Source organism: Pseudovirgaria hyperparasitica (assembly GCF_010093815.1).
Source record: "Pseudovirgaria hyperparasitica strain CBS 121739 unplaced genomic scaffold EJ05scaffold_12, whole genome shotgun sequence".
Taxonomy (NCBI): Eukaryota; Fungi; Ascomycota; class Dothideomycetes; order Acrospermales; family Acrospermaceae; genus Pseudovirgaria; species Pseudovirgaria hyperparasitica.
In genome coordinates, this window is record NW_022985560.1 from 744620 (window position 1) to 769819 (window position 25200).

At 50.5% G+C, this 25200-nt stretch overlaps 11 protein-coding genes across 11 annotated transcripts in view; 4 read left to right on the top strand and 7 right to left on the bottom strand.

Annotated features, from left to right (window-relative positions):
- Positions 1-188, top strand: part of EJ05DRAFT_487846 (uncharacterized protein) — a gene marked incomplete at both ends in the record, with an annotated part of 3776 nt that extends 3588 nt beyond the window's left edge. The window contains one exon of the mRNA XM_033745647.1: positions 65-188. Coding sequence (XP_033598489.1) covers positions 65-188 — 124 coding nt within the window. The remainder of the gene's footprint in view (positions 1-64) is intronic.
- EJ05DRAFT_87204 (uncharacterized protein) lies at positions 11-766 on the bottom strand. Its single transcript, XM_033750028.1, has one exon. It carries the CDS (start codon positions 594-596, stop codon positions 198-200), a length of 399 nt encoding a protein of 132 aa, XP_033598490.1. The 5' UTR covers positions 597-766; the 3' UTR covers positions 11-197.
- Positions 767-1974: 1208 nt separating this feature from the next.
- On the bottom strand, positions 1975-7382 carry EJ05DRAFT_87207 (myosin-2). Its single transcript, XM_033750029.1, has 5 exons — positions 7008-7382; positions 6805-6937; positions 6567-6756; positions 2386-6512; positions 1975-2336 (listed from the first exon to the last, which is right to left on the bottom strand). The coding sequence occupies exons 1-5, from the start codon at positions 7140-7142 to the stop codon at positions 2170-2172; spliced, it is 4752 nt and encodes a 1583-aa protein (XP_033598491.1). The 5' UTR covers positions 7143-7382; the 3' UTR covers positions 1975-2169.
- Positions 7383-7602: 220 nt separating this feature from the next.
- EJ05DRAFT_478083 (uncharacterized protein) lies at positions 7603-9591 on the bottom strand. The gene is made up of 3 exons (XM_033744380.1): positions 9078-9591; positions 7937-9018; positions 7603-7881 (listed from the first exon to the last, which is right to left on the bottom strand). The coding sequence occupies exons 1-3, from the start codon at positions 9386-9388 to the stop codon at positions 7853-7855; spliced, it is 1422 nt and encodes a 473-aa protein (XP_033598492.1). The 5' UTR covers positions 9389-9591; the 3' UTR covers positions 7603-7852.
- A 93-nt stretch (positions 9592-9684) lies between these two features.
- EJ05DRAFT_87367 (oxidoreductase) lies at positions 9685-10935 on the top strand. Its single transcript, XM_033750030.1, has one exon. The coding sequence runs from the start codon at positions 9981-9983 to the stop codon at positions 10806-10808; it is 828 nt and encodes a 275-aa protein (XP_033598493.1). The 5' UTR covers positions 9685-9980; the 3' UTR covers positions 10809-10935.
- An 872-nt stretch (positions 10936-11807) lies between these two features.
- Positions 11808-13653, bottom strand: EJ05DRAFT_518617 (NAP-domain-containing protein; the record flags this gene model as incomplete). Its single annotated transcript, XM_033748702.1, has 4 exons — positions 13184-13653; positions 12989-13068; positions 12213-12932; positions 11808-12163 (listed from the first exon to the last, which is right to left on the bottom strand). The coding sequence occupies exons 1-4, from the start codon at positions 13228-13230 to the stop codon at positions 11808-11810; spliced, it is 1203 nt and encodes a 400-aa protein (XP_033598494.1). The 5' UTR covers positions 13231-13653.
- Positions 13654-13808: 155 nt separating this feature from the next.
- On the bottom strand, positions 13809-15626 carry EJ05DRAFT_502511 (sucrose transport protein; the record flags this gene model as incomplete). The annotated part of the gene is made up of 4 exons (XM_033747268.1): positions 13809-14247; positions 14298-15063; positions 15118-15455; positions 15529-15626. The coding sequence occupies 4 exons, from the start codon at positions 15624-15626 to the stop codon at positions 13809-13811; spliced, it is 1641 nt and encodes a 546-aa protein (XP_033598495.1).
- Positions 15627-16037: 411 nt separating this feature from the next.
- EJ05DRAFT_478086 (cytochrome P450) lies at positions 16038-18568 on the bottom strand. The gene is made up of 5 exons (XM_033744381.1): positions 17550-18568; positions 17146-17484; positions 16981-17088; positions 16761-16924; positions 16038-16705 (listed from the first exon to the last, which is right to left on the bottom strand). Exons 1-5 carry the CDS (start codon positions 18324-18326, stop codon positions 16531-16533), a joined length of 1563 nt encoding a protein of 520 aa, XP_033598496.1. The 5' UTR covers positions 18327-18568; the 3' UTR covers positions 16038-16530.
- Positions 18569-18991: 423 nt separating this feature from the next.
- On the top strand, positions 18992-20125 carry EJ05DRAFT_502513 (terpenoid synthase; the record flags this gene model as incomplete). Its single annotated transcript, XM_033747269.1, has 2 exons — positions 18992-19161; positions 19213-20125. The coding sequence occupies 2 exons, from the start codon at positions 18992-18994 to the stop codon at positions 20123-20125; spliced, it is 1083 nt and encodes a 360-aa protein (XP_033598497.1).
- Positions 20126-20968: 843 nt separating this feature from the next.
- EJ05DRAFT_502514 (uncharacterized protein) lies at positions 20969-21875 on the bottom strand (the record flags this gene model as incomplete). The annotated part of the gene is made up of 3 exons (XM_033747270.1): positions 20969-21160; positions 21216-21740; positions 21789-21875. 3 exons carry the CDS (start codon positions 21873-21875, stop codon positions 20969-20971), a joined length of 804 nt encoding a protein of 267 aa, XP_033598498.1.
- Positions 21876-23533: 1658 nt separating this feature from the next.
- EJ05DRAFT_502515 (uncharacterized protein) lies at positions 23534-24846 on the top strand (the record flags this gene model as incomplete). The annotated part of the gene is made up of 6 exons (XM_033747271.1): positions 23534-23716; positions 23777-23813; positions 23897-23964; positions 24025-24206; positions 24256-24471; positions 24522-24846. 6 exons carry the CDS (start codon positions 23534-23536, stop codon positions 24844-24846), a joined length of 1011 nt encoding a protein of 336 aa, XP_033598499.1.
- Between the last annotated feature and the right edge of the window lie 354 nt (positions 24847-25200).

Genomic DNA, 25200 nt, shown 5'->3' on the forward strand with positions numbered 1-25200 from the left:
TGGTGTGTATAGCAGGGAGTAGGTAGTAGGTTGTAGGGAGTAGGTAGTACACAGCAGGTAGCAGTCAGCACGCAGCAGTCAGCAGTCAACAAGCAAGCAAGAAGGAAAGCCATTTGTCAAACGAGAAACTTTCGTCCTGGTGCTCGGGTCTTTTTGTATATCTCGCGAGTCTTGTCTCTTTGCGGTGAATTGCGGCACTAAGAAACACCGTGGGCGGAGGAGGGTTGGTTTACTGCGTGCGTATATGCATGTATGTATACATGTATGTATGTATGTATGTACGTATGTATGTTTTGTATATTTTGTATGTCTTGGAGAATGGGCACTGGGTAGGGACGCTGGATATGGGAGACTGGAGACTGGATAGTGGAGACTGGAGACTGGATAGGGACGCTGGATATGGGACACTGGATAGTGGGCACTGGATAGTGGGCACTGGATAGTGGGCACTGGATAGGGGACACTAGAGACTGGACAGTGGATATGGGACGCTGGACACTAGAGACAGGAAATAGGATACATACCACACGAAACGAGACGAGACGGGACTGGCCTGGCATAGGCATGGGCATAGGCATGAGCATGAGCACTGGCATAGCCTGGCATCCGTATCAAACACAAAACACAAACATCCACCCAATTCACCGACCAGGAGTTTCGGACTGGATTCAAGGACAGGCAGACAGGCAGGCAGGCAGGTAGGCAGGTAGTTTCGATACCCCTAATCTGCACATATACATTCACAGACATACTCATACTATACTCATACACATACTCGCATACTCATACTCATACTCATACTCGCATACACATACTCGCATACACATACTCGCATACACATACTCGCATACACATACTCGCATACACTTACATACTCACATACACGTACTCGCATACTCATACTCATACATACTCGCATACATACTCGCCTACCATACTCATGCTCGCCTACTCATGCACACATACTCATACTCATACTCACATACTCATGCTCGCCTACACATACACATACACACTTACATACTTGCCTACCATACTCACATACTCATGCTCGCCTACACATACACATACACACTTACATACTTGCCTACCATACTCACCTACTCATGCTCGCATACTCATACTCACATACTCACATACACATACTCATACTCATACTCACATACTCATACTCATACTCATACATACCCGCCTACACATACTCGCCTACACCCTCTCAAACTGTATCGAAAACTCTCATGCTACCATTCTATCCTACCCCATCCTACCCCATCCTACCCCATCCTACCCTACTGCTTGCTATTCCAAGCCCAACCCGGAAGCTAAACACCAACTACCAACTATTCACCCATTCTATCCAGCATCTTATCGTTCTCGTTGATACGTGTATTTAAAGAGAAGGTTAGGGGTAGGGGGGGGGTTTAGGTGTAGTATGTTCACATGTATGTATATTCCTCGCACTGTCATCATATAGGATGTGTGGATGTGTGGATGTGTGGATGGATGGATGGACATACCACATGAACAGATCACACCGGTAGATTATAGAATGTAGAGATAGAATAATTACACATCATCGTCAGGTCAGTATTGCCCATCATGCATGCACGAGAGAGAGAGACGAGAGAGAGAGAGAGAGAGAGAGAGAGAGAGAGAAAGAGAAGTTGACCATCATCAATCACTACAACACATGTACACTACACTATATACTCTCAACAATCTACTGCTGCTGGTGCTACGTGCGCCCTCATCTAAGCAGGAGCCGCTCTTTAAAAAGTGAGAAGGACATGACTCCCTGTCCGCCTAGGTGCCTGAAAGCTCGTGGAAGAAAGATCAAAGAGAATAAAAGGTCGAGCCGAAGAAAATCTAACTGCAGTTCCTGCTTTGGAAGTTTGCAAGATGTATGTGTGAAAAGGTCGTTTGATTGACATTCAGGGAACAAAAACTCCCGTCAACAGTAAAGTGTATCGTAAGTATCGCAAGCCATAGAACGGTATGGGGCGCCACTGAATGAGTTCCTTCCTATACACACACACAGTGTGGTCGACGACCAAGCTAATAATGTTACTACCCAAACCCCCTCCCTCCTTTCCCCCGAGATTTCTTTGCTATTACAGTAGAATGGAAGTCACAAAAGCGTGTTTTCTTTTTTAAATATATTGCCTTTGCTTACACACTAACGCGGTCCACTTCGATCTCAGGTCCCTCTTCGTCAATCATTTCGTGAACATCATGACCATTGACATTGTTCTGCTCGAACTCGAGTCGTTCTTGTTGAGCGATGGCTTGGGTAGAGACAATCTCTGCCAGTCGCTTTAAGCGTGGAGTTTGAAGCCCTGTTAAGACGTTAGCGTACAGCTGGAACAATTGAAGCAATAGACTTACACGACGGCGTATAAGTCTCGAGTGCAGATATCACTCGAGGCTCGGCAATCTCATAAGGACCGCTGTCATCCATGTCAACGGCAGTGAGTAGTAAGACATCGCTCTTTTCTGTGACGCGTGACGCGACTGCCTTCATGATTTCGCCATTGATTGGCTGCTCGTAATCGGCAACGAGGTATTGATTGAGAAGTTTTTGTATCTGGTTAGGCGACAACATCCAGCAGATGTCCTGAATGATCTCAATGTCATTGAGGGTCGCCTTCTTCAACTGCAGAAGCTTCGTCGCCTGCATCAAATGCTCTAATTGGAGTGTGCCTTCAGGCATGTCGTGACTCTTGCACCACTCTTCTATCCTGGTGATATTATAATTAATCTGTAGACCTCGTTTCCACGACAGGAAATTTCGGCGCATGAGGAGGTCATTGAATGCTGTTACTCCTACCAATCGCAGAAGCTCCGTCACCGCCTGGACGATGATTGTGTTTTCGAGGTAGTAGGCCTTCATAGCCTTGTAGACGCCATTCAGCAGACTCAGAAGGTTGTCCATACTGTACGCTGGAGCATTATTGGACTGCAAAAGCTTTCCAAGGAACCTGTTGCCCTCATTCGTGACGAATCCGGGTAATGACTGAGATTCAATGATGGCAGGTACGATCATCTTCTGCAATTTCTTCTTCAGGACCTTCATCCAAGTATGGTAGATGTTGAATTCAAGACTCTCAAGATCATGCTTGACAATCTCCAAAAGGCGATCGTATTCGTAATTGTCAGTCTTCTGCTGCTCATACCAATCCTCTGCAAGGAAAACAAAAGACAGCATCTCATGGACGTTTGACAGCCAGAAAGCTCCGGGGTTGACGGCTTCCTCGCCATCATGCTGCATTACTTCTTGCTGCACAGATTGCATGACGTTGGCCAAGAATCTTTCAGACTCCTTGACAAAACCATTGTTCCACATCTCGGATGTGACGAGGTTGATGAGGTAGGCAGGGAACAGAACTTCTTTGTCTGTAGGAGCCGGAGTTGTGGTAGGAGCGGGGATCTTCAGGTTCCTGATCAAGCCGAGAGTAACTTCGTCGTTGAGCCCATCTTCATCCGACAGCAAATTCTCAAGCTCAAGCTCGACATTGTCAAACTGGTTGAACGTCGAGCCAGACAGTTGCTGGCGATGAACAGTAGCACCCACGGCCATAGATACTGGCCTTGGATTGAACGCAGCACTGAAGCGGTCTATCTCTAGACGCTCCGCACCTGCGCTTCTCCGCTTTGGCTTTTTGGATGAAACCAGATTGATCAGGCCTGAGGCAGGAGTATGGCTGACGCCATTGGTGATCTCGCCGTTGAGAGGCACTGAGCGCTTCGCAATCTCTAGTTGATCTTGTAGTTCTGCCAACTGTTGCCTCAGCGAAGACTTCTCCCCTTCAACATGACTACCACGGCGTTTCGCTTGGTCGAGCTCACTCGTGGTGGCCTCGAGAGACGATCGGAGTTGCTTCTCTTCTTCCTGGAGTCGTCGAAGGTTCGCTGTGCTTTCGTTATAATCTTGCTTGAGTTTGGCAAAGTCCGCCTCCAAGGCACTCAAGCGGGCCGTAACAATGCCAGCCTGATTGGCCTCGGCCTGAAGCTCTTTCGCTCGCGCCTCCAGGGTATTCCCACGCGTTTTCCATGAAGTAAGCTGTCCTTCGTAGTTGCGAATCTGGCTTTGCAGGTCCTTGTTCTCACGCTTCATAGTGCCCAGGGACTGCGTAAGCTCTACAACCTTGTTCTCCAGCTTGTAGGATATCTGCTTGAGATCTCGTGCCTCCTCGCGCAGGCCCTTGTAGGCCTTGCGGGCTTCCCGTCCTCTCCATAAACTTTGAATAAACACAATCTTTTTCCTGTATTGTCTCCAAGCTCTGAGCTGTGATGCCGAGCGCCAGTTGCGCTGAATCACACGAGCAGCATCGCCCAGCCTCTTGTCAAGAAGGTGTTTTCTGCATAAGAAGCCTTTGGCGATCGACTCGAACATAATAATCTGATTGCGTACACGGTGAAATTCCTCGCGGGCATTGGAACCTTTCCAGACCCTTTGAATGGTCGTGGCGGCCTTGGTGCGTCGTTCCTCCTCAGTTCGCTCCCTCGCCAAAAAGCCGCGAGTGAAAGCTTGAAAGGCAACGATGGCCTCCCGAGCCTCCAGATACCGGCGTCGGTAATATTTGGCTCTGAGGTTCTTCTGGATCATAATTGCCGCTTCGTTCAGCCTGGCGGTGCGCAAACCCTCCAGGAAGGCCAGCATACCGGCACGGAAAAAGATCTTGGTGTTTCCCATCTGATACTTGTCGCGACCGTCGTTTTTTCCTGCTCCAAGAGCTTTCCGGAGGATGTTGTTTCCCATTTCTCGTATATCGTTGGTCCACGAAATCGATGGTACGAGCATGTAGTACCGGTAGGCAAACTCTTCATACGTCCATCTGGTCGGATATCCAGCACAGCTTATTCTGACGGTTTCCAGGACACCACAGGCACGCAACTGGCTCAAGACCATCGGACCCTCAAACTTCCACGCCTCTTTCGATTCGTTGGGCTTGATACAACGAATATAGTGCACATCTGTTCCGTTGATTGTTTGCATCAGCTCAATCAGCGAAGATTTGAAGATGCCTCCTAGAGTCGGCTTCCTGTTAACAGCGATCCTCCTACCAGCTGAGACAGCTGCACCCGGTTTCGTGGTGGTCGAAGCGGATTCCCGATCGCGAATGGTCGCGGCTACATCGAGAACATTGCCTAAGAATTCGTTCGAAGAGCTCTTCAGTACTTCCATCTGCTCATCAGGAACTGTGTCCCTATTCTTTTCGATGAATCCATCTGATTCATAGGTAACATCGATGGCATAATGGCAGACTGTAAAGGCGGATTTGCCGAACCTGGGTTTCTTGTAGAAATTGTGCTTGTCTCCAGAGAAATTGTGATGTAGTTTCGTGACAAATTGCTCGTCTGAGCCCATCGGAAGTCTCGATTCTTCATCGAGCAGGGACAAGACTCCAAGCTTTCCTTCGATCAAGTCGATACATGGCTGATTATCTGAGAAGTCGATAAATTTCCAGTCGATCTGTTCACGGACGTATTCCTCCTGCTCAAGTTTGAATACATGCTGGTTAAATTCTTGTTGCAGTTTCTCGTTCGCGTAGTTGATGCAGAATTGCTCGAAGGAATTCTTTGCGAAATGCTCAAACCCGTATATATCAAGAACCCCGATAAATGTCTTCGCCCGGGCTAATACCTCTTCCGTAGCCAGGCTAGCGTTTATAGTCTCTACAAGCCAATCGAATAGACTGGAGTAGATGAACTTTGCCACGGAGTCTCGAACGACCACAGCTTGCTGCTGGGTCAAGTTCGACATAATCTTCTCTCCACGGGTAATCAACTGTTTCTTGACCGTCCATTTCGCGAAATTGGCCGGGTCTATCCCAAGTAGAGCGCAGGCTTTGATCAGAGACGGCTCATCTGCAGCCAGAGAAGAGTCTGTACGTGTAGCCTTGATCTGAACGTTTCCGATATGTAACAGGGCAGCCAGCAACCGGAATATCTGGGCTTGTTGGTCTTCGGGAACTCCAATGGTGGCCAGCGACTTTCTCGTGGCGTCGAATTCGGCCTTGTCATCCACACCGTCAATGACCGGTGCGCTGCCTTGATTCATGTACTCGAACTGCTCCACAGGCAGCAGTCCGAATTGTTCACGCTCCGCATCAGTCGCACCAGCAATCAACTGGTAGAAGATGTGGTAATTGCGCTCTTTCAGTGGCTGAAATACCAACCTCGAACGTTCAAGAAGGTATACCCGAATCTTTGCGCCTATGATATCTGTCTTTTTGTCGAACAGAATCTCGATATATTTGCCGAAACGAGAAGAGTTGTCATTTCTGGTGGTCTTGGCGTTTCCGAAAGCTTCCATGATAGGATTCGTTGCAAGGATAGCCTCTTCTGTCTCACTCATTGTGTCCATCCGTCCCTTGGACCTCGAACCGGGCTGGTCTGGTGATTCACGGGTTGCGAAATATCTCATGATGTACTTGGCGCTGACCGTTTTACCTGCTCCAGACTCACCCGATACCACAATCGTTTGATTCTTGTTGTCCCGAAGCATGTCGCTTTAGCTTTTTGTTAGCCACTACAATACGTTTGCCAACTGTGCAACGACTCACGCGAAAGCTTCTTCCGCGATGGCGAATAAGTGCGGTGCTTGTGATGATCTATTCTTTCCTGCATAGACTTGCACCATGCCAGGCACGTATAACGAGTCGACTCTTGCGAACGGATTCGTTGCAATAAGGACAATACCAGAGTATGTGTAGATCTCTTTTTGTGCATAGCGAAGCTTGATGGCCTGTAATACTGCATCGACGTCAGCAAGCCAATGTTAAGATTCGACGGGAAGCATACCAGCTGGCTCGTTAAGATGTGACAGGTTCGTGAGGTCGTCGCTGGCCTCCAACATAGATGGATTCATGAGGGGAGGTAGCGTGGAGTTGTTGCCATCCTGAAGAGCCTCCAGGGTAGTCTCGACTGACTTTGTCTGCAAGCAAAGTATCATCAGCTACTGCAAGCCGGATTTTTCTTGATAGTATTCGTAGAGTGTAGCTCACCTCCCCGTTCTCTAACTTGAAGACAAGCTTCACTTTATCACCGTCCACTTGTCTCGATTCCACTTCGGATGCCACCCATCCTTCCGTAGCATCTGGCTGCCATGCCTTCGTCCCCACATCGTACAGCGTCGTCATGTTCTCAACTGTGTCGTAGTTGGATGGTTGTTGGGGGACCGCCTGGAGTCTGAAGGAAACGCCGCGAAGGATACGGGACTAAGACCGAGAAACCGTGGCGCCCACGCTACAAGAAGCGGAGATTAAAGAACGACGAAGGAGACATGCGCAAAGATGAGGATAATTAGAGCTTGTGAATATAGGTCGTAGATGTCCTAGGAGAGCGGTGAAGGGGAGGTTGGTCTTAGGGATTAAAGAAAGGGCTCTGAGAATTGATCGCTAGGTGGAACGAACGCGCTTACAGGGATGAGTGCGGTTGGTCGGTGCTCAAAGCCCCTGAACCTGCGACTCTCTAAAAATGCAGCACCAACCAGTAGTAACAGCTCTCTCTGTCTCTTCTCGCGTTTCACGATAAATGCCATTAAAAACACCTCGAGCCGTTGACAGGCGGGCCGATCTCTGATGCATGTGGTCTCAACATCCTCGGACGTTAACTGATTCTTTTTATTTGGCCGGATACGTCTAGCCTATTCCTGCCTACAGGTATTGTTTCTTGAAAAGATATATGCAACTACTATATGCTGGCTGAACTCTACTTTGCGCCCATGAACGCCATCAGATCCAACGCCATGTTGAAGACTATTCGGGGCTGCTGTGCTTTACAAAATACTTTTTTCAATCCCAGAGTTGAACTTTTATAACATCCTCTTCTCCAAGCATATATGGCTATCTCAATAGAGCACCCGAGTGCGAATACACGCTGATTTATACATTAGCATTAGGCACAAGCTGAACAGAACTTCGAAAGTACTCACAAGAAAGACCTTCTAGTTCCGCCCATAGATCTCTAATCTGATCCTCCTTCACGTCTCGGATATCTGCCATGAGATACGCGACTTCTCCTCTGCTGTCGGTCATTTGCTTGTCGACGTTATGGTCTCCAAGAATGGCATTGACTTTCCGCAGCACACCGGGAACATTATGATGGATGTAGATCACGCGCACGTGGTTCGGCTCATCCAAGGTCAAAGACCGCAAGTTTACCTCCGGCATGTTGACAGCGCCCAGCGTTGTGCCTTGGTTGATAAAGTGAGTCAGAGCGCTGCTGACTTCGATACCGATCGCGCTTTGCGCCTCCTCTGTGCTACCACCGATATGCGGTGTTAGTATAATGTTTTTCAAACTCCGAAGGTCCTCCGCCCACGCATTGAGCTCGTTGTTGAAATAGTCGCCATTGCCACCGGGCTCATTCGGGAATACATCAAGCGCTGCTCCAGCAATCTTGTTGCTCCGCATAGCTTCAATGAGAGCGGGGATATCAACAACACTGCCACGCGCATTGTTGATGAGATAGCTCCCTGTCTTCATCTGCGCCAGCTGCTCGGCACCGATCAAATTCTTGGTTTCTGGGAGCTCCGGGACATGGAGCGTGACGAAGTCGGCTTGTCTTAGAAGCTCCTCCAGACTGCCAACTTGACGAGCCGTTCCCAAGGCCATTAGATTCTGCACATCGTAGTAGATTACGGACATGCCAAATGCTTCCGACAGCACTGAGAGCTGGCTACCAATATGCCCGTATCCGACTATTCCCAGGGTTTTGCCTCTTATTTCCCAGCAACCAGCACTGACTTTGTTCCATGTGCCCTGGTGAAGCTCGTTAGAGCGATCACCAAGCTGTCGAGCAAGAGCGATAATCTCCGCAATGACAAGCTCTGCGACACTGCGTGAGTTGCTGAAGGGAGAGTTGAAGACGGCGATTCCTGCTTGGGCAGCAAACTTCAAGTCGACTTGGTTGGTGCCGATACAGAAGCAACCAATGACGTATAGATTCTTTGCTTCTCTGAGGACGCGTTCGGTGAGTTTTGTCTTGGAGCGGATACCAATGACATGAACGTCACTAGAGATAGCTATGTCAGCAACTTATCAGACCTTCAACCTGATGGACGCAGTATATACCGAATCTTCTCGATCAATTGGTCCTCCGGTAGCGAGCTTTTCAATGCTTCAACCTGGTAACCCTCCTTCTCCAGGATCTCCCGTCCAGAAACGTTCACATTTTCGAGCAACAGAATCTTAATCTCCTTTGAGTTGAACGGCTTGAGCTGTTTCAACGCGGTCGACATCCTCCTAAGCTGAGAAAAGGTGGCAGCAGGAGAGTGCATAGACAGGGAGGGCGACGTCGACAGTCCGCCCCTGTTGCTCGACATGCTCCGTGATACGCGGTCTCGGCCATTTGGCGGGACGATATCCCTTGCTTGTGATCTCATAGTTTCGGAGGTGGATGCAGGGACCGTAACACGAGTTGGTCAAGGTGTACTGTGTGCGGCAAGGCAAGATTGGAGGGTACTGTGAAGACTGTCTGGAGGAGGCGTTCTTAAAGATGCAGGAAATCATGCATATAATAACAAGCCTCCACTACGGTCGGTCGAGTCATCATGGCCGGCAAAAAATTTGACTCCCGCTCGCTCGCGCCCGCCTGGTCGCCGGTTTACCCCTCCAAGCAGTGGATGACGATCGCCGGCGTCGGGCTTCCGTGTTCCGTACTACTGTAGCCCTGCCGCCTTCTAGGCCCAAAGGCCCCGCCTTGACTCAACTTTCCAGGAAAGTCGTCATATCAACAGTATCGCTGATATCGTAAACACCCGTGACAGCTGCCTCTCGAATGACGTCGACTATCGTAGCTTCGAGGCTGATACCATGAGGCCTGCTTCCACAAATCCAATTGATTTCCTAACCCTCTCCTAGACCAACTACTATAACTCAACTCAACTCACACACAGATCCATTCCCAGGACAGACACATACACCGATCGAGACCTCCTTTACACCCCAAAACACCATCCAAACAACCATCTCACCATGCCAAACATCCTCATCATCGGCGCAACACGCGGCCTCGGCGCCTCTCTCGCAAAACAATACTCCTCCATCCCCTCAAACACAGTCTACGCAACCGCCCGCTCGACTCCTGGACCCTCCTCCCCCTCCCCACACGCCTCCAACATCCACTGGCTCAACAACATCGACCTCACAGACCCCACCCACGCAACAACCCTCACAACCACCCTCCAAAACCTCCAAGCGCCCCAAATCGACACCCTCATCATAACAGCCGGCTACTTCGGCCTCGAATCCTTCGACGACCCCTCCTGGCCCGCCCAACTCACAATGTACACAACCTCCGCCATCGCCATCGCCCCCGTCTTCCTCGTCCAAGCCCTCGTCAAATCCTCCCTACTCAAGTCCAGCGACAGCAGCAGCACCAGCACCAGCGGCGCCAAAATCATCCTCGTCTCCTCAGAAGCAGGCTCCATCACCCTGCGCCACCCACGCGAAGGCGGTGGCAACTACGGCCACCACGCCTCCAAAGCAGCCCTGAACATGGTCGGCAGACTGCTCGCGCTGGATCTGCAGGACCGCGGCATTGCCGTCGCCATCCTGCACCCGGGCTTCATGCGCACCGAGATGACGAAAGGGGTTGGGTTCGACAGGTTCTGGGATGAGGGCGGCGCCGTGTCGCCGGATGTGGCGGCGGAGAGCCTGCGGAGCTGGGTGGATGAGGAGTTTGACCTCGAGAAGTCGGGCCAGTTTTGGGCGCCTAGGGGCTCGGTTGATATTGGGACTGCGGAGCCGGTGTTGGGCACGGAGGTGGCTGGGCAGAAAGGGCCGTTGCGTCTGCCGTGGTAAGAGGACGCTTGCTCTGGTGGTTTGGATTGGAGAGGCTACCTTTTGCGAGGATCCGGAACGGGCTACACAAATGACTAAAAATATCCAAACACTTCTCAGATCGTCGCTGCTAGTATGGTGAAATAAGTCAAGTACAAACACAGACGCAAGCATAAGAAAAAGCATACGTCTCGATTTCAACAACGATTCACAACATTCACAAAAGAACGCAAGTAACTTTCTTCGATCTAGTCCACAGCATCAGCACAGCACGAATGACCCAAGCACGAAGCCTGACTCTGACAGAGTCCCAATCACTCATCACCCACAAAAACATCAACAAAATCACGACATACAAAGACTTTGTTTACATTCCAGAATGTTCTATGGATCAAGATATACTTCATGTAACCCATACTTTTCCACCTGAAAAAAGCAACAACAGTAACAGTACCAACGACAACACACTATGCCACTCTCCCAGTCTTCCCCCCGTCACAACCTCATCCCCCGGCCTGCATTAATCAGGAGGCGTATTGAGTGAACCGAGCGCCGACAATGAGTGTAGAGTATAAAAATTCTCGCAACATAAGCTAGGAAAGGTCTGGTTTTGGGGGGAGGGAGGCGGGGCGGTTGAGTTATGAATCATGATAAAAGGGGGTGGAGTAGGTAAGGGCCGAGATGCCGGAAATAGAGAGAGAGAGAAAGGTTGATCGAACTCGAATTACATTGTACAATCAGCACCAGAATCCGTGGGCAAAGTGCAATTACTTGAGAAGTGGTGGATAGCCCAATCCGTACGTCTGTCCGGACCTCTCTTGTGTCCTCGTTCCGAGCCATTCCGCAGCGTGCCGATGAGCCAATTAACCTCCATGCGCGACAGGGTCGATTTAGCTTTGCTTACACTCAGCTGCCTCCTGCTTCGGTTTCGAATTACCGTCCTATAAAAATGTGTGAACACGTACTCCATGGCAATTTGCGAGCGAGAGGACGAACTAGAATCGAAGGGGGGCAATTGTTCTAGCGCCGACTCTGCGCCGTCTTCGGTGCTGCACTCACGTCATCATCAGACTCTTCGTCATCGTCTCGGTCGTCGGAGAGATCGTCGTCTTCCTCATCATCTTCGTCTTCAAAGTCACCCTCGTCAAAGTCTTCGCCCATCGACTCGAATTGGAGTGCCTCGCCAGTAAACCAGTCGATAGCACGTGGGATCAGCTTCTCCTTGATGTCCTCACCGAGCTGGTAGTCAAGCTCTAGTCGCTCCTCAATGTCGCTAGACGTCTCTTCGTCATCGGCTGGGGGCTTGGGTGGCGCGAAGAAGTTGAAGAAAGACTCAGTCGGTACAGTCTTCTTGACAACGCGGGTTTGCTTAGTGTCTAGGCGGTGTTAACAATCAGGAGGGTGAAAGAATAGGCTGGTACATACTCTTGTTACGTTGCTTTTTACTCTCAACCTTGACCGTCAGGTCCTTGCCCGCCTTCCACTCAATCTTGTCGCCCTCAGCATGGTCGTAGATGAAGTCACCACCATAGCCATTCTCTTCTTGGTAGAAATACGTCTTTGTGATGAGCTTGTTGGTGAAGAACTCGTTCTCGCCAAATTCGAAGATGAGACGGAAGCCCGGGCGGTCAAGATACTCCATGCGGATATCTGTCAAGCTCTTCAGAGCTTCCTCATCCCTGTCCGTGATCATCTCTGCAAGCGACACCTGGTTCTTCATAGCCGACAGCCAGAACTCCGGAATGCCCTTGACATCCTCACCGGCATCCTCGTTCTTCTCGATAGGCTCGTCGTCCTCGTCCTCCTCTTCATCATCCTCTTCCTTCTTCTCACCAAGCTCGACCTCAGCCTCGGTGGGCTCAACGGCACCGTTGACAATCTTAGCACGCTTCTCGTACAAGGGTGTAAAGAGCGCAAAGAACTTCTTCTCTAGCTGGAGGACTTCCTCTTGAAACTGTGCCTCAAGCTTGGAGTGATCTTTCTGAACACCCTTCAGGCCGGACACGCGACGACGTACAGATACAGGCAGGGACTCGATGTATCCAGATGTGCGGCCGACGAGGCTACCAAGCTTGCCTTGGATCATGGACACAAGCTGCGGATTCTGGGCAAAGATTGAGGCGGCGGCCATGCGATCGATGTCCTCTGTTCGAGCGAGTGAGTCAGTGGCAATGCCGCGTAACACAGTTCTCTTTACGTACCCTCCTTGATACTCGACACACCAGGCTGCTGAGCTCTTGATGAGATTGGAGCAGCATTGGCGGGCGTATTTTGAGGGGTTCTGGGCGTCGTCATGTTAGTTGACTGAACAAACTACAGAGCTTTCATTCTGCTTAGACCCAAAGGTGGATCTCTTGAGAATGTTGTTGAGAGGAGACTTGGAGCGAGCGACTTACGGGGCAGACATAGACTCTGTCTTCTTGTTGCGGATAGGCTCCGACATCTTGAGCGGGTTGTGGATATGTATGTGTATGGTAGTAGAGAAGCAGGAAAGTTGGAGATGAGGGAAAGAGAGGTGGTTGAAGATGTTGAGTCCCACACAGGCGCTGGCGGGCACTTGCAAATCTATCGCGCTAGACGCTTTCACACCGCCTGGGAAATGCCCCTCCAGCTGCACGTGTTGCCCTGCGCTCGTTGCGGGGCAGAATCGAACTGACACTTACGTACCAAATAAGATTTCTACACGATTTGATGAGGTGGAAGGGTTTTGATTTGGCCAACTAAATATTCTTCTATCCTCCGCCCGTCAGTTGATGCGTGCAGTGAAACCGTGTGTGCAATCCTACGTGGCACCGCAAGGAACAGATGGAAGATGTCTTCTATACACTACTCGCTCTTTCCATTCCTCTAGCAATGCTGTAAACCACCCTCGCTCTATTGGTATTGTGTGTTTGTGAAGCCGCGCGCGATCAAGAAATTTCGAACGCCACAGAACCACCACATGACGCAGCCCATCGGAAGCTGCGGAAGATTCTACCTCTCCAGAAAATCTTTCTTTCTCTCCGATCTTTTTTCTTTCCTTCACATCCCCATCCGTCTAAAGCGTCTGGTCATCAGGGATGCGCCTGTCATAGAGACCGCCCCAATGAACAGACAGATCGAGATCCCATTATACCCACCAGTCGGCGCGTGCTCGTCTGGATGAGCTTCCTTGGCCAATTCCGGGCTTTTGCCCGGCTCGAATATCGAAAATACTATCCACGAGATAAGCGTCGCAATGAACTGTGGCAGCGTCGTGTACAGATTCAGGATGCCCAGATATACTCCGGAGAGCTCTGCAGCTCCGCTTTGTGTATCGTCATCTAGCAGGTTTGCGCCCTTTGGACTGAGCGGAGTGTTCATTTCTAATGAATCTCGACGGCCCCTTTCATCGGCATACTCAGTGTGGCTGTGCTGCCCAAGCCGATTGATTTCAACACCGATAAATGTCCACGGTGACCAAGCTTGGATGGCCCATGGTCTGTTTACAGTGTCAGCAGGTGTATATCAGACTGGTGCGTGAAAACGTACATTCCGCATATAGCCACCAACAGCGTCGCCGCACGTACTGACGTTACGCCGGGCGCCCAAAACATAGCCCCGGCGAATATGAGATGACCACACATCCAAGCCGTCTGCAGGGTCGGCTTATACTTCTCGATTGAGGTTATGTAGGACTCAAGACCTTCCGGTGGTCTTGGTGTAAAGCGACTAGACGACTGCTGTGGCGATTTTATGAAGAACGGGTATATGACGGTACCAACGAAAGTGACAATGGAGAACACAATCATGGATCTACTGCCTATTCGGCCAACCTCCCCGAGTGTATCTGTTGATTCATGTTTGACGTGGGGCGCTTCGTATCGCAAGTAGATCTCGCCGACCCACGTTGTGCTGTAGAATAGAAACGGGAACCAGCCTATCCACGCATACAGATTTATCTTACAAATCGCTGCAATCCTGGGCGGCAGGTTCAGGGCGGTTCTGAGTAGGAATTTGAGCATGTTGATGGGTCCAGACGTCTCATCTGCCTCGCCTTCGATGACCAAGACGCGCTCATTGACAGCGAAGGACGTGACGCCCACAGCTAAGCAGAGAGCAAAACATGCTACCGCTGTGAGACGTTTGAACTGCGTGTCACCAATGCTGTCACCGAAGAATCTCTCCAGGTCGACCGCACCGGCAGCATAGCTTAGGAGGGAGCCCGTAGCAACCATCCGACTGGCCCACGATGACCCAAGCTGTTGCTTTGGAATCGGAAGCGTGTCAACAACCAAGCCTCTACAAGAAGCCTGCACTGTTCACCCCACGTCAGCCTCATTTCCCGCTCCTCTCCCACATTTCAACATACCAGCATTGATAGCAAAGTCAATAGCATAGATACTCATGACCGCCACAAAAATCGTCGCATCCCTATGCATCTCCTTGTCCCCAACAAACAAGCCCACAACCTCCCTCGTCCAGCCCAGCACATACAAGCAACACACCACGACAACAGTCCCATACACCATAAACGGCCGCCTCCGACCCCATCTCGACGTACTCTTATCCGCAATCACGCCCACCACAGGCTGCATTATCAGCCCGCTCAGCGGGCCCGCCACCCACACAAGCGAGATCTTCGACTTCGTGAGCCCGAGCTCGAGCAGGTACGGCGTGCAATACGACATCTCCAAACCCCACGTAAACCTGTTCTTCGCTATCAGCTTATGTAGACAATAAAAGACAGCTCCGGCCTGGGTGCTTTGCTGGCAAGACTCACTGCAACCCAACCAAGCTCGCAGTCAGCAGCGCCATGCGCACACTCTCACTCGAGCCCTTGATCGCCGGCGTGCCAATCCATCGTGACGTCTGAGGCATGTCGCAGCGCCTCTCTACCTCGCCGCCGTTCTCGCAATTGTCTACGCACTATGTAGCTCGGAAGAAGAGGTCGTCGGCGTGCATCACGCGATTGGAGAAGGTGTTCGGTACGCTACCCTCGCATGCGCAAAGTAATTAGAGTAGAGAGAGAAAGTGGGTGAGTTGAGAAAGAGAGATGTCACAGGTGTTTCAGGGTCAATGGATCCGGATGGAGGCACGTACGTGGCGCGATCTCCGAATATTATCAGGTCAGGCATAGATTGTGGCACGAGCAGCGCATAGTACAGCACGATCCACCAATGGACCCCCTTGGAGTTCTGCGGCGGCACTTATCGGCACTTGTAAATAAGCAAACTGCAGCATCTGCTACGGCGACCCCGAGCGATGCCCTGAGAATCAGGCACTAATGATCTCGACTCAATAAGATTTCAGCGTGTCGATATGAAGCATCATAGGGCCCTAAATTTCTGTGCATGCATATGGGGAGGGGGGTGCATCGCTCTAGTCCCTAGTTCCCTCTCCCGCCGAACCGGTCGCGCGACGGTCGCGTAGTAAAAAACGGACCGGTTCCCAACCAGGCGCTCGGGAGGGGGCGCCTTTGACGTCTGGCCATGAAACCCTTGATCTATTGAACCTCATTGTCAGATATTAAAACGTGCCAGGCAAGATGATGACATCAATTCCGATAGCTGATTGGCAAGAAGTCTTCTCAAGCCTTTTCCAACATATTGAATGGCACAATAAGTCGCTACCATCGGATAAACTCCGTCAAGAAGCTGTCTCCAAATGCCATATGCACCACCACCACAGCAATAAGCCGGAAACCACAAGCCTTTCGTGTCGAGAGACACCATTCCCTAAACAGTCTTGCATCGCATATGTGTCAGTACCTAGCACCAATCATCTACCCCCGAAGCCCCGTAATCCTAATCTTCACCCCACGACTGTCCAGACTCGCATGTGCCAGAAACGGCTCGCGCGAGATCTTCACGTCTCGCTCATACGTCGTATCCACCAACTCGAACTCATACCGGCGGCAGAGCGTCGCAAGCACCATCTGCATCTGGCCTTGTGCATAGCTAAAGGAGATTGCGTCAGCGAATGTGATAAGAGGAATGCAATGTGGGAACTGACTCCTTTCCGAGACAGGAGCGTCCGCCGCGGCCCCAGGGGATGTAGTGGCGGTCTTCAATGGCGAGGAGGTCGTTGTCGAACCAGCGCTCGGGTTTGAATAGAGTGGGTTCGGGAAAGACGGCGGGATCTAGCATGAGGTTGCGATGGTTGACGGATAGGGGTGTCTGTGAATGGTGAGTGAGAGTTTGATTTGTGTCTGGGGGACTTTTGTTGCTCTTACACCTGGCGGAATGATCCAGTTGCCGAATGTCATTGGCTCGCGGCAGAGTAGGGGCAGACGACCTCCAACGGGGAAGGCAACTCGTAATGCTTCTTTAACAACATTGATCTGAGAAAAGTGAGCTCGCTAGCTATCTTATATAGACCTCGTGTAAAGGGCACTCACCAGATATGGAAGACTTTCCATGCTTTTCAAAGTAGGAATCGTCATACGATCTGGATACGCAGCGTCCAGCTCCTCACGCAGCTTTGCCAGCGTCTCAGGACGATCCAGAAGATAGAACATGACGGCAGTGAGCACACGAACGGGTGTGGCGGCAGCTGCAAAGAGTTCAGTTCCCTCTTGTGTCAGACGTTCCAGCTCATCTTCGGTGTCGTGCAGTTTACGGCGCTGGAGTACTTCAAAGAGTGTCTCGGGACGGCCAACGATCGCAGGACGGATCGAGCCCTTGTATTCGCTCTTCTCCGTCTCGTCTAGATATCGCAGCGTTCGGGCTCTGATGCGCTTCAGACACGGGTCAGCATGAATGTGACATGAACGATTGTCAACAGGCACTACACATAACATACATGAGACACCTGCAGAATACGCGCCACTTTATGCGAGAGCTTCTTGACCATATTCATCGGGAGCAACAGGAACGGTTTGATCGACCAGGGAAAGGACTTGAGCCAAGGTGCGAATGTCGATATCGCGTCCGTCGTAAGATCCCACTGATTCGCAATGTCCAGATCTGTAAGCGAATTGAGCTGATCGTTGAAAGCCATATCGTACATCGAGTCGAACATCAACGCAGCAAACGGCACTCGCAGTTCCACCGGCTTGTCCTTCTGCGACCACAACAACGCACAGCATCTCTCGATATGTTTGTGCAGCACTGGCTCCGCAGCCGCAATATTCGCCAGTGAGAAGAAAGAACTAGCGGCGACTCTGCGTTTCCGATGGAGATGATGCTCAACAGTGCTAAAGGTGCCCTCGGTAGTCCCAAGAATCTGCGTTATAGGAGCCCATTTGTCCCGCACCGCCGGCTGTGGAGCGTAGAGTTTGATGTGGAAGTCTACATCGTCGACGGCGAGTTCTTCCGGTGTGATCCGTACGATGGGGCCGTACTGTTGGTGCAATGCCCTCACCTTGGCCGGGAACTGACCACCTGGGCCGTCGAAGAGGTCGTAGTAGGTCTCGTATAGCTTCGATGCAGCTGCGAGTTTCGGTCCGGGGAATTTGGCGAGTGGGTGCCACCAGATCCTGTATGCAACCAGCCCGCCTAGATAGCCGGCCAGAAGACCAACTAGAAGGCAAACCAGCACACCACGTGGGAAATCCGAAGCCCAAGTATAGAGAGCCATGGGGAGATCAATGCTACAAGGTAGACGCTTGTGGCCTTGTTGGCGACTTGGTAGGTTGGGTCAAGTCTTATATATATACGTCTAGGACGGAATATAACAGCCCACACGGTGAATACGATAGATGAACATGATAGAGTTTTTAGTGTTGTCTGATCCCCCAGTGTTGGGCCTATTCACTTTCTTGTCAACAGGCGCAGACGCCACTAAAATTCAACGAAGCAAGGGCCAAGAAGGTATCGTGGGGTCGAAAGTATGTCTAGACTCTTTGGCCAGCTGCGAACGTATAGAAGCAGACAGATTGATCGGCGCTCTGCCCAATTCGAGAGCATCGCCGGGACCCTGTTGACCTCTTGAATTGTTCTGTCTAGGGTTGAGGTCGCACTGACTGTATGGGACCCGCTGTAGCGATCCTTAGTCCACTGGGTGTGCTTACGTGCTTCGCCCAGTATGGATGATAGTGATCGTACATCATATATACCCGGCCAGGCGGAGCTGAGACGTGCCTTGTGAACAAGCGGTGGAGTTCGCCGACTTTTATCACTTTGCTAGCGTTAAATACCCGGGCGTCACGGCATAGAAATGCGTCGTCTATGGTGTGGCCGTTTGTCAGATACTCGTCTTTCTTGCTCCGCTGTCACAAAAGTACTCTGTAGAAGAGTTATACCATGCCGTCAATCAACTTGTCTCGCGAGCAGGTCCTAGAAGACTTGAGAGGTCAAACGATACACATCCCCAATCTTCTCCCCATTTTCGCTGACTGGAGAGGGGCTTCGACAGTACACGTCAGCACTTTCGTTGACGAGTTGAGAGTAATAGTCACAGAAAGACTTAGAAGGTGAGACCCCAATGGACAATGCAAAAGCAGGTTTGTCTCTAACGGTTGCAGGCTCTATACCAATGGCAAACAACTGAAAACGCTTGAGAGTGCAGACTTTGCGTTATTCACTGCATTATGGTGGCCAGATGCTCCACTAAATAGATTGCGGACGCTCGCTTTCCTTATAATCTGGCTTTTCACGTGGGACGACGAGATTGATACGCCGACAGGTTTCTGCAGCGATGACTTTGGAGCAGCACAGAGATATCGCGAGAAGACTCTGGAGTTCGTAGCGGCAACGTTAGGCCTCTCAGCAAGCAAGATTACTCCCGCGCCACGCAATGCAATCATTCAGAGTTTCGATGTGGTAGGAGATGCACTCCGAACGTCGTACTCCTTGGACCAGCGTCGACGCTTCTATCGAGAAATTTTCCGGTTCATGATTGCCTCAGAGGACGAGCAGAGACTGAGACTGGACGGGACTGTACCGACTTTGGAGCAATATTGGCAGTTCCGTTTAGGCACGAGCGCTGTCTATATCGGAGTCGCAGTAGGAGAATTTTCTCTGCCAATTCAGCTGCCCCAATATATTCTGGAAAATCATCACATGCAGGGTATCTGGGACGAGACGAACGTGATTATATCGATTATCAATGATCTACTTTCGCTTCGAAAAGAGATCAAACAAGGATGCATTGATAGCATCGTGCCATTGACGTTTGCTAGGTGTGGAGACCTGCAGATAGCGGTGTCGAAATCAGTTGCAGCCTTGCGCATGTCCAAGGATCGTTTTGACTTGGCAGCACAATCCTTGGTAATGGCTACGGCCAAGGAGGACGTGCGTGGAGTACGTGACTTTATCGATGTCTGTAAGAGCAACTCGATAGGAAACCTAGTCTGGAGGTCAGTCTCACTGCTATCACCACATTCTAATTCTTCTAGAGCTATCAAGTCAACTTCGGTATTCGAGAACAAAGACTGATCAAGCTGACACTTCTTTAGCCTTGAAACATCCAGATATAACGTCATGGACACGAAGATAGGGAACGGAAGCCTGACGTATGTGTTGTGAGCTATGGTGGATTGTTTTGGTAAGCATAGCCGGTCGTGGCTTTCTTTATCGGGAATTGGGCCACGAATGAAAACGATTCTTTGGATGAGTGGGGCCCCAAGAAGATGAGTGGCGTTCAGGTATATCTATCATGGTGAACAGGCAGCTATTCGACTCCAGCTTTGTGGGCCTTGCCGGTTGTGACCATGAGCTCTGGTCGTAGTGTAGCTCACCACTCAGCAGGGTTGCATGAATCGCTGACTCGAAGGATTCGAAGCTCAAAACACTCCAGAGTCTAGCCATAGAGATGTGCGACTCCGATTCGCGAGCCTACAAGAGACGTTAATAGTACTTGAATTGCATAAGAGTTCTCATGATTATGCTGTCACACGTGTCCACGTTGTAGTATATGCATTTATGCGCCTCATGTTTAGCTGGTGTCAGAGACACGTTGAGCCCGATGAACATTTATGCTACTTCTCGATGATAGACAGCGCGAGCTACCGCACCATGTTAGTTGGTTGGCTTGGAGCGCTGGCAAAATTCAGATGACAATGGCAGTAGCTGTTTGCACCCTGCAAGAGGAGATGGCGTAGGTATCATGTCTTGTTGCTTCAGCGCTGTATGGGGTCTAAATTTGCCACATCAAGACATCTCTCCAACACAGTTCGTGTCATCTAAGTGGCGATTTCTTCCGCGTATTCGTGTATGATTAGGCTCGCTATCGCTCACGCAGTTACAGCAGTAGCTGCTTTATTCCTCGTACTGTTCGACTTACGACTTAGATGTGAATTGGAGCGGTCTAGGCTTGCCCCAGAAATCACAGGGATTGAAGCGCCAGACACTGTTGCCAGCTGCAAACCAGTAGTGTACAATGTATGGCATGATGAAGGGCACTGGCGGAAATGGTGTTCCTCCTTCATAGGTCTTGTCTGCGGTGCCGAGAACCATCGGAAAGGTCGTGTACTGTTTCATGGAGGATTAGCATATGTTTACTGTCAGAACTAGCTTCGGTACTTACTAGCATGTCGACGAAACCTTCAGATTGGGAGAACTTCTCGCCTATTTCCCAGCACTTCTTCAGTCCGGCACTTTCCAAGGTCTTCAGACTCAGGAAAATGTCGATTTCTGCGTACAAATGAGTGATGAGCGCATCACTGAAGTCGTTGATCAGCTCCTCCATCCCGCCTTGACCTGACCAGCGGTAATTCTCCGGTGATGACTCTTTGCAGTATTTCAACAGCTTCTCCAGGCCTGGTGTGAAGGTTTCATGCTGATGTTTCGGACTGTCCATGAGCCCTGGCTTGCCGGCAAACTTTTCAATTTCTGGAAAGATGCAAACCTCCTCAACGTGATGATGCTTCTCCATGCCCTCAATCCAGATCTGGACGTATTTCATCAGGTCTTTTACATCCTGCTCATTGTAATTGGGGTCGGAAATGGTGGGTATGTGAGGAGCTTGCTGGATGATAGCATTGAGACCGCGTATCATGAAGTTGTGGACTTGGGCCATCTGCGTGGCGCAATAGACAGCGGAGTGTTCCTTCTTGAAGAATTGTCAGTGGTAGCTTCAGGGGCCAATGAGAGCACATACATTGGTAATGTCAGCACGTCCATCAGGAAGCGTGATGAGCTTGAAGGGTTCGTCCGCCCAGGGAGCAGCAGAGGGTTTGGTTGTCATGATGGTCTTGGTGGTTGTAGATTCGTGGTTAGGTATTAAAAGTTTCAGGCTTGGAGGAAGAATTTGCATAGGTAGTAGAAGGAGATTAAGGAGCTGAGCTCTTGGCAGGTGGCACAATCATTTGCGATGGGCTTCGGGATGCTCGAGCTCCAAGAGTCAAGAGTCCTGCATGGCCAGCTTAGGTATGAGTAGAGAATCGGGGCATCGGCCGTCCGACGAATGGACGGAAGGAATTAATCAGCCGCATCGAAGGGAGACGTTGCTGATCACGACGGCAATGGCAACGTCAGACATCAGCCAGGTAAGGTATTCAGACGGCGCGCGGGAACTGGTGGCCGTATCTGCGACGCGGTGTGTCGTGATAGTCCCTAACGTCTGTACTATGTAAGCGGACGATGGATCATGACCAATTGATTCTGGTTCGTCAAGGTGAGTTCCCTGGGATGACAAGTCAGAGACCCTTAGGACTACTAACCTTGATAGCCACGCACCACCCACAGGCACAAGTACAGGCACAGGCAGAGTGTAAAGTGCTCTACTGACTTGGTGAACAAGCAGGGTGAAGTTCAGCAGGGCGGGGAGAAGTCAGCAGTTAGAGTGGGAGTGGGGTAATACGGTGCGTGCAGAATCTATGGATCTGATCCTTTTCATCCTTAGAACCCCCCCTTAAGCGCCAGCTGGTGCCACTTTTCCGGCGTCTTCAGCCCCGAGTTCGCGCTATTCTGTGCATGTTCTACCGCAAAAAGACACTAAATTCCGCCACCCGGTCTCCGCTGCACCCTTCTTCGGACACCCCTCCCCTCCTACTCCAATTCTCCTCTATTCTCCAGTTCTAGTCTTCTTTCATCCTTTTTCATTCATTCAAGCTTAGACCACCTCAATCAACACACACACGTTTTGCCATCTCGTCTTCCTCAATCCTCTTCACTTTGCATCCAAATTCGAACTGCAATATCATTCTATTAGGTCCCTTGTATCGCTCGTCTAGACTTGAAGCAAAACCGGCATCCAGCGCATGATTCTGGATCCATGCTGTCAGCTCATCGGCAAGCTTATATCATCTCTGATAACCCCTACACCAGCCAAGGATGTTGATGTCTTGCTCCTATGCCGCCATCACTATTCGCGTTACTATCCCGAAAAGACTTACGACTCCCACCACTCAGCACTTGCTACACAGCTACACAGAGAAGAGCTCGTGCATGCACTGTCGCTTCCACCCACTTGACATGTATGCCATCTTTGCCATCTTCGCCATCTATGCAATCTGCTGGCTTGCACCCTCGCCTTGTCCGGACAGGCCGTGATACTTTGCCAGCTGCAAGCTACTTCATCCAGCGTAGCAGAAGTAGTGAGATCGCTTGCTGTTCTGCCATGGATCCATGTGCAGTGAGCCCATTTTACGTCCATTCTCCTTTCTCTGCACTTCATCCTCCACCCTCTCACTCACTCTCCATCCACCTCGGCCAAGGGCAAGGGTCGGAGTGATTAAGGTAGTAATAGAGACAGACCCCTGTCAAAATCCTCATCCTCATCAGTACTTCTCCCGTGAGACCGCCAGCTATTGTCCATCATCTGTTCATCTCCCCTCTTGGTTGTCTGTGTGCGTTGTATATTGTCTGGCATCGCTGCCAATCGCTTCAACCAAATCAGCAATAATGGTCGCTACTCTCACTCCCGACCAGTTGGCTACGATGAACGATAACAGGAACACTCTCATCGTCGCCGTTTCCGTCGTGCTCATAGTTCTCACCACCATCGCAATTGTTCTGAGGTTCATCGCGCGCCGCAGCCGATCTCTTCACATCGGTGTCGATGACTGGTTTGCGCTTGTAGCTTGGGTGCGTGAATTCTTGCAATTTCCTATATGAATGCAGAAGCAGCCAAGTTAACAGATTCAGGTTATTGCGATACCCATGTGCTCGCTGAACATCACAAGTGAGTCATGCTGGTTGCTACCGCACCATATAATATCATATGCGTGCACGCCATTGATGCGATAGACTGACCTTGGTCTACAGTGATAAAATGGGGTTTGGGGCGCCACGTTTGGGGTGCTGATGTGCAAGTCCTTTGGAAGGTCGTTCAGGTCAGTCCCGAACACGAGCCTGTATCATCACATGAGATCTCACATTGACACAACTGACAGACCACTTGGGCGTTCACACTGCTCTACGCATGGGTTCATTTCTTCATCAAATTCTCCATCCTCTTCTTCTACCACCGCGTCTTCAGCTTCAGAATTGCCTGGTTCAAATTGGCCTGCTACGCCTGTGGAGTGTACGCAGTCTCATGGACACTGGCTGCATTCTTTGCTGCCGGCTTCCAGTGGTATGTGGCAATCTTCGTCATCTCAGATCAATCTCTGACTTGAAGACAGCTCACCAGTATCATTCTTGTGGACATCTGTACAACTCAATCCTCCAGCGAATGGAAAGTGCCACCTTCAGAATGGGCGAGCTGCTCTTGCCTTTGCTGCTCTGAACTCTCTGCTCGACATCCTCATCTTCATTCTGCCAATGGCTATGCTCTGGAACCTGCACATGAAAAGAGCACGAAAATTGTCCTTGATTGCCGTCTTTGCCACCGGCGCCTTGTAAGCTGCTCTCACACGCGTTGACGGACCTCCTACTAACATTTGCATAGCGCAATCACGGCTGGTCTCCTCCGATTGTCTAATAGCTACCTCAGTATCGATCCCAATGCTGACGTGACATGGGTACTAGCCGACATCAACCTCTGGACAATCGCTGAAGCCTGCGTGGGAATCATTTGTGCATCTATGCCAGTCATAGGTCCACTTTTCGGACTCGTAAAGGACAATGTTCGATCCTACCTCTCCAAACAGAGTCTGGAGAGTGGGACTCATGGGATCCCACTCTCTGGCAGGTCGGGTGAGTCTGGATCAACAACACGGCTGGCTTCCTCACGAGGGTCGCACAACGATAGCATATATGCATTGAAGCCGTAGTAGTAGCATTTTTCACGATTGTATATGACTGCAGATATCATGACGACGGTTATTGTACATGATTCGGAACCAATTAGGTATATGGAGGTCTGTTGTACTGGGGCTGTCTTTCTAGGAGCGTGCATTTGGAGATACCATTTAAGAGTTTTGGCCATTCGATAAGATTTTACTTTGATCCTGCTGCCTATACCATGACATATTTTCGTGAAAGATGATAGGGGCTGATTGAATTCGAATGGCATCATCGCACGGCGAAGATCCCTTCGTCTGAATGGATGGTATTTATCCACGTCTGAGATTGACCCTGACTCGTATCCAATCGAGGGCTGAGACTGAACCAGGTAGGTGTTCATC

What these genes read in the sequence shown, in the direction of transcription:
- EJ05DRAFT_87204 (XM_033750028.1), bottom strand. Translation starts at nt 596, where the DNA reads ATGCCAGTGCTCATGCTCATGCCTATGCCCATGCCTATGCCAGGCCAG.
- EJ05DRAFT_87367 (XM_033750030.1), top strand. Translation starts at nt 9,981, where the DNA reads ATGCCAAACATCCTCATCATCGGCGCAACACGCGGCCTCGGCGCCTCT.
- EJ05DRAFT_87207 (XM_033750029.1), bottom strand. Translation starts at nt 7,142, where the DNA reads ATGACGACGCTGTACGATGTGGGGACGAAGGCATGGCAGCCAGATGCT. An exon ending in ATCGCGGAAGAAGCTTTCGC is followed by an intron (nt 6,513 to 6,566) that starts GTGAGTCGTTGC and finishes AAAAAGCTAAAG; the next exon opens with CGACATGCTTCGGGACAACA. An exon ending in CGAGACTTATACGCCGTCGT is followed by an intron (nt 2,337 to 2,385) that starts GTAAGTCTATTG and finishes ACGTCTTAACAG; the next exon opens with GGCTTCAAACTCCACGCTTA.
- EJ05DRAFT_478086 (XM_033744381.1), bottom strand. Translation starts at nt 18,326, where the DNA reads ATGGCTCTCTATACTTGGGCTTCGGATTTCCCACGTGGTGTGCTGGTT. An exon ending in TGGAAAGTCTTCCATATCTG is followed by an intron (nt 17,089 to 17,145) that starts GTGAGTGCCCTT and finishes CACTTTTCTCAG; the next exon opens with ATCAATGTTGTTAAAGAAGC. An exon ending in ACTGGATCATTCCGCCAGGT is followed by an intron (nt 16,925 to 16,980) that starts GTAAGAGCAACA and finishes CACCATTCACAG; the next exon opens with ACACCCCTATCCGTCAACCA.
- EJ05DRAFT_478083 (XM_033744380.1), bottom strand. Translation starts at nt 9,388, where the DNA reads ATGAGATCACAAGCAAGGGATATCGTCCCGCCAAATGGCCGAGACCGC. An exon ending in CAATTGATCGAGAAGATTCG is followed by an intron (nt 9,019 to 9,077) that starts GTATATACTGCG and finishes AGCTATCTCTAG; the next exon opens with TGACGTTCATGTCATTGGTA. An exon ending in GGAACTAGAAGGTCTTTCTT is followed by an intron (nt 7,882 to 7,936) that starts GTGAGTACTTTC and finishes TGTATAAATCAG; the next exon opens with CGTGTATTCGCACTCGGGTG.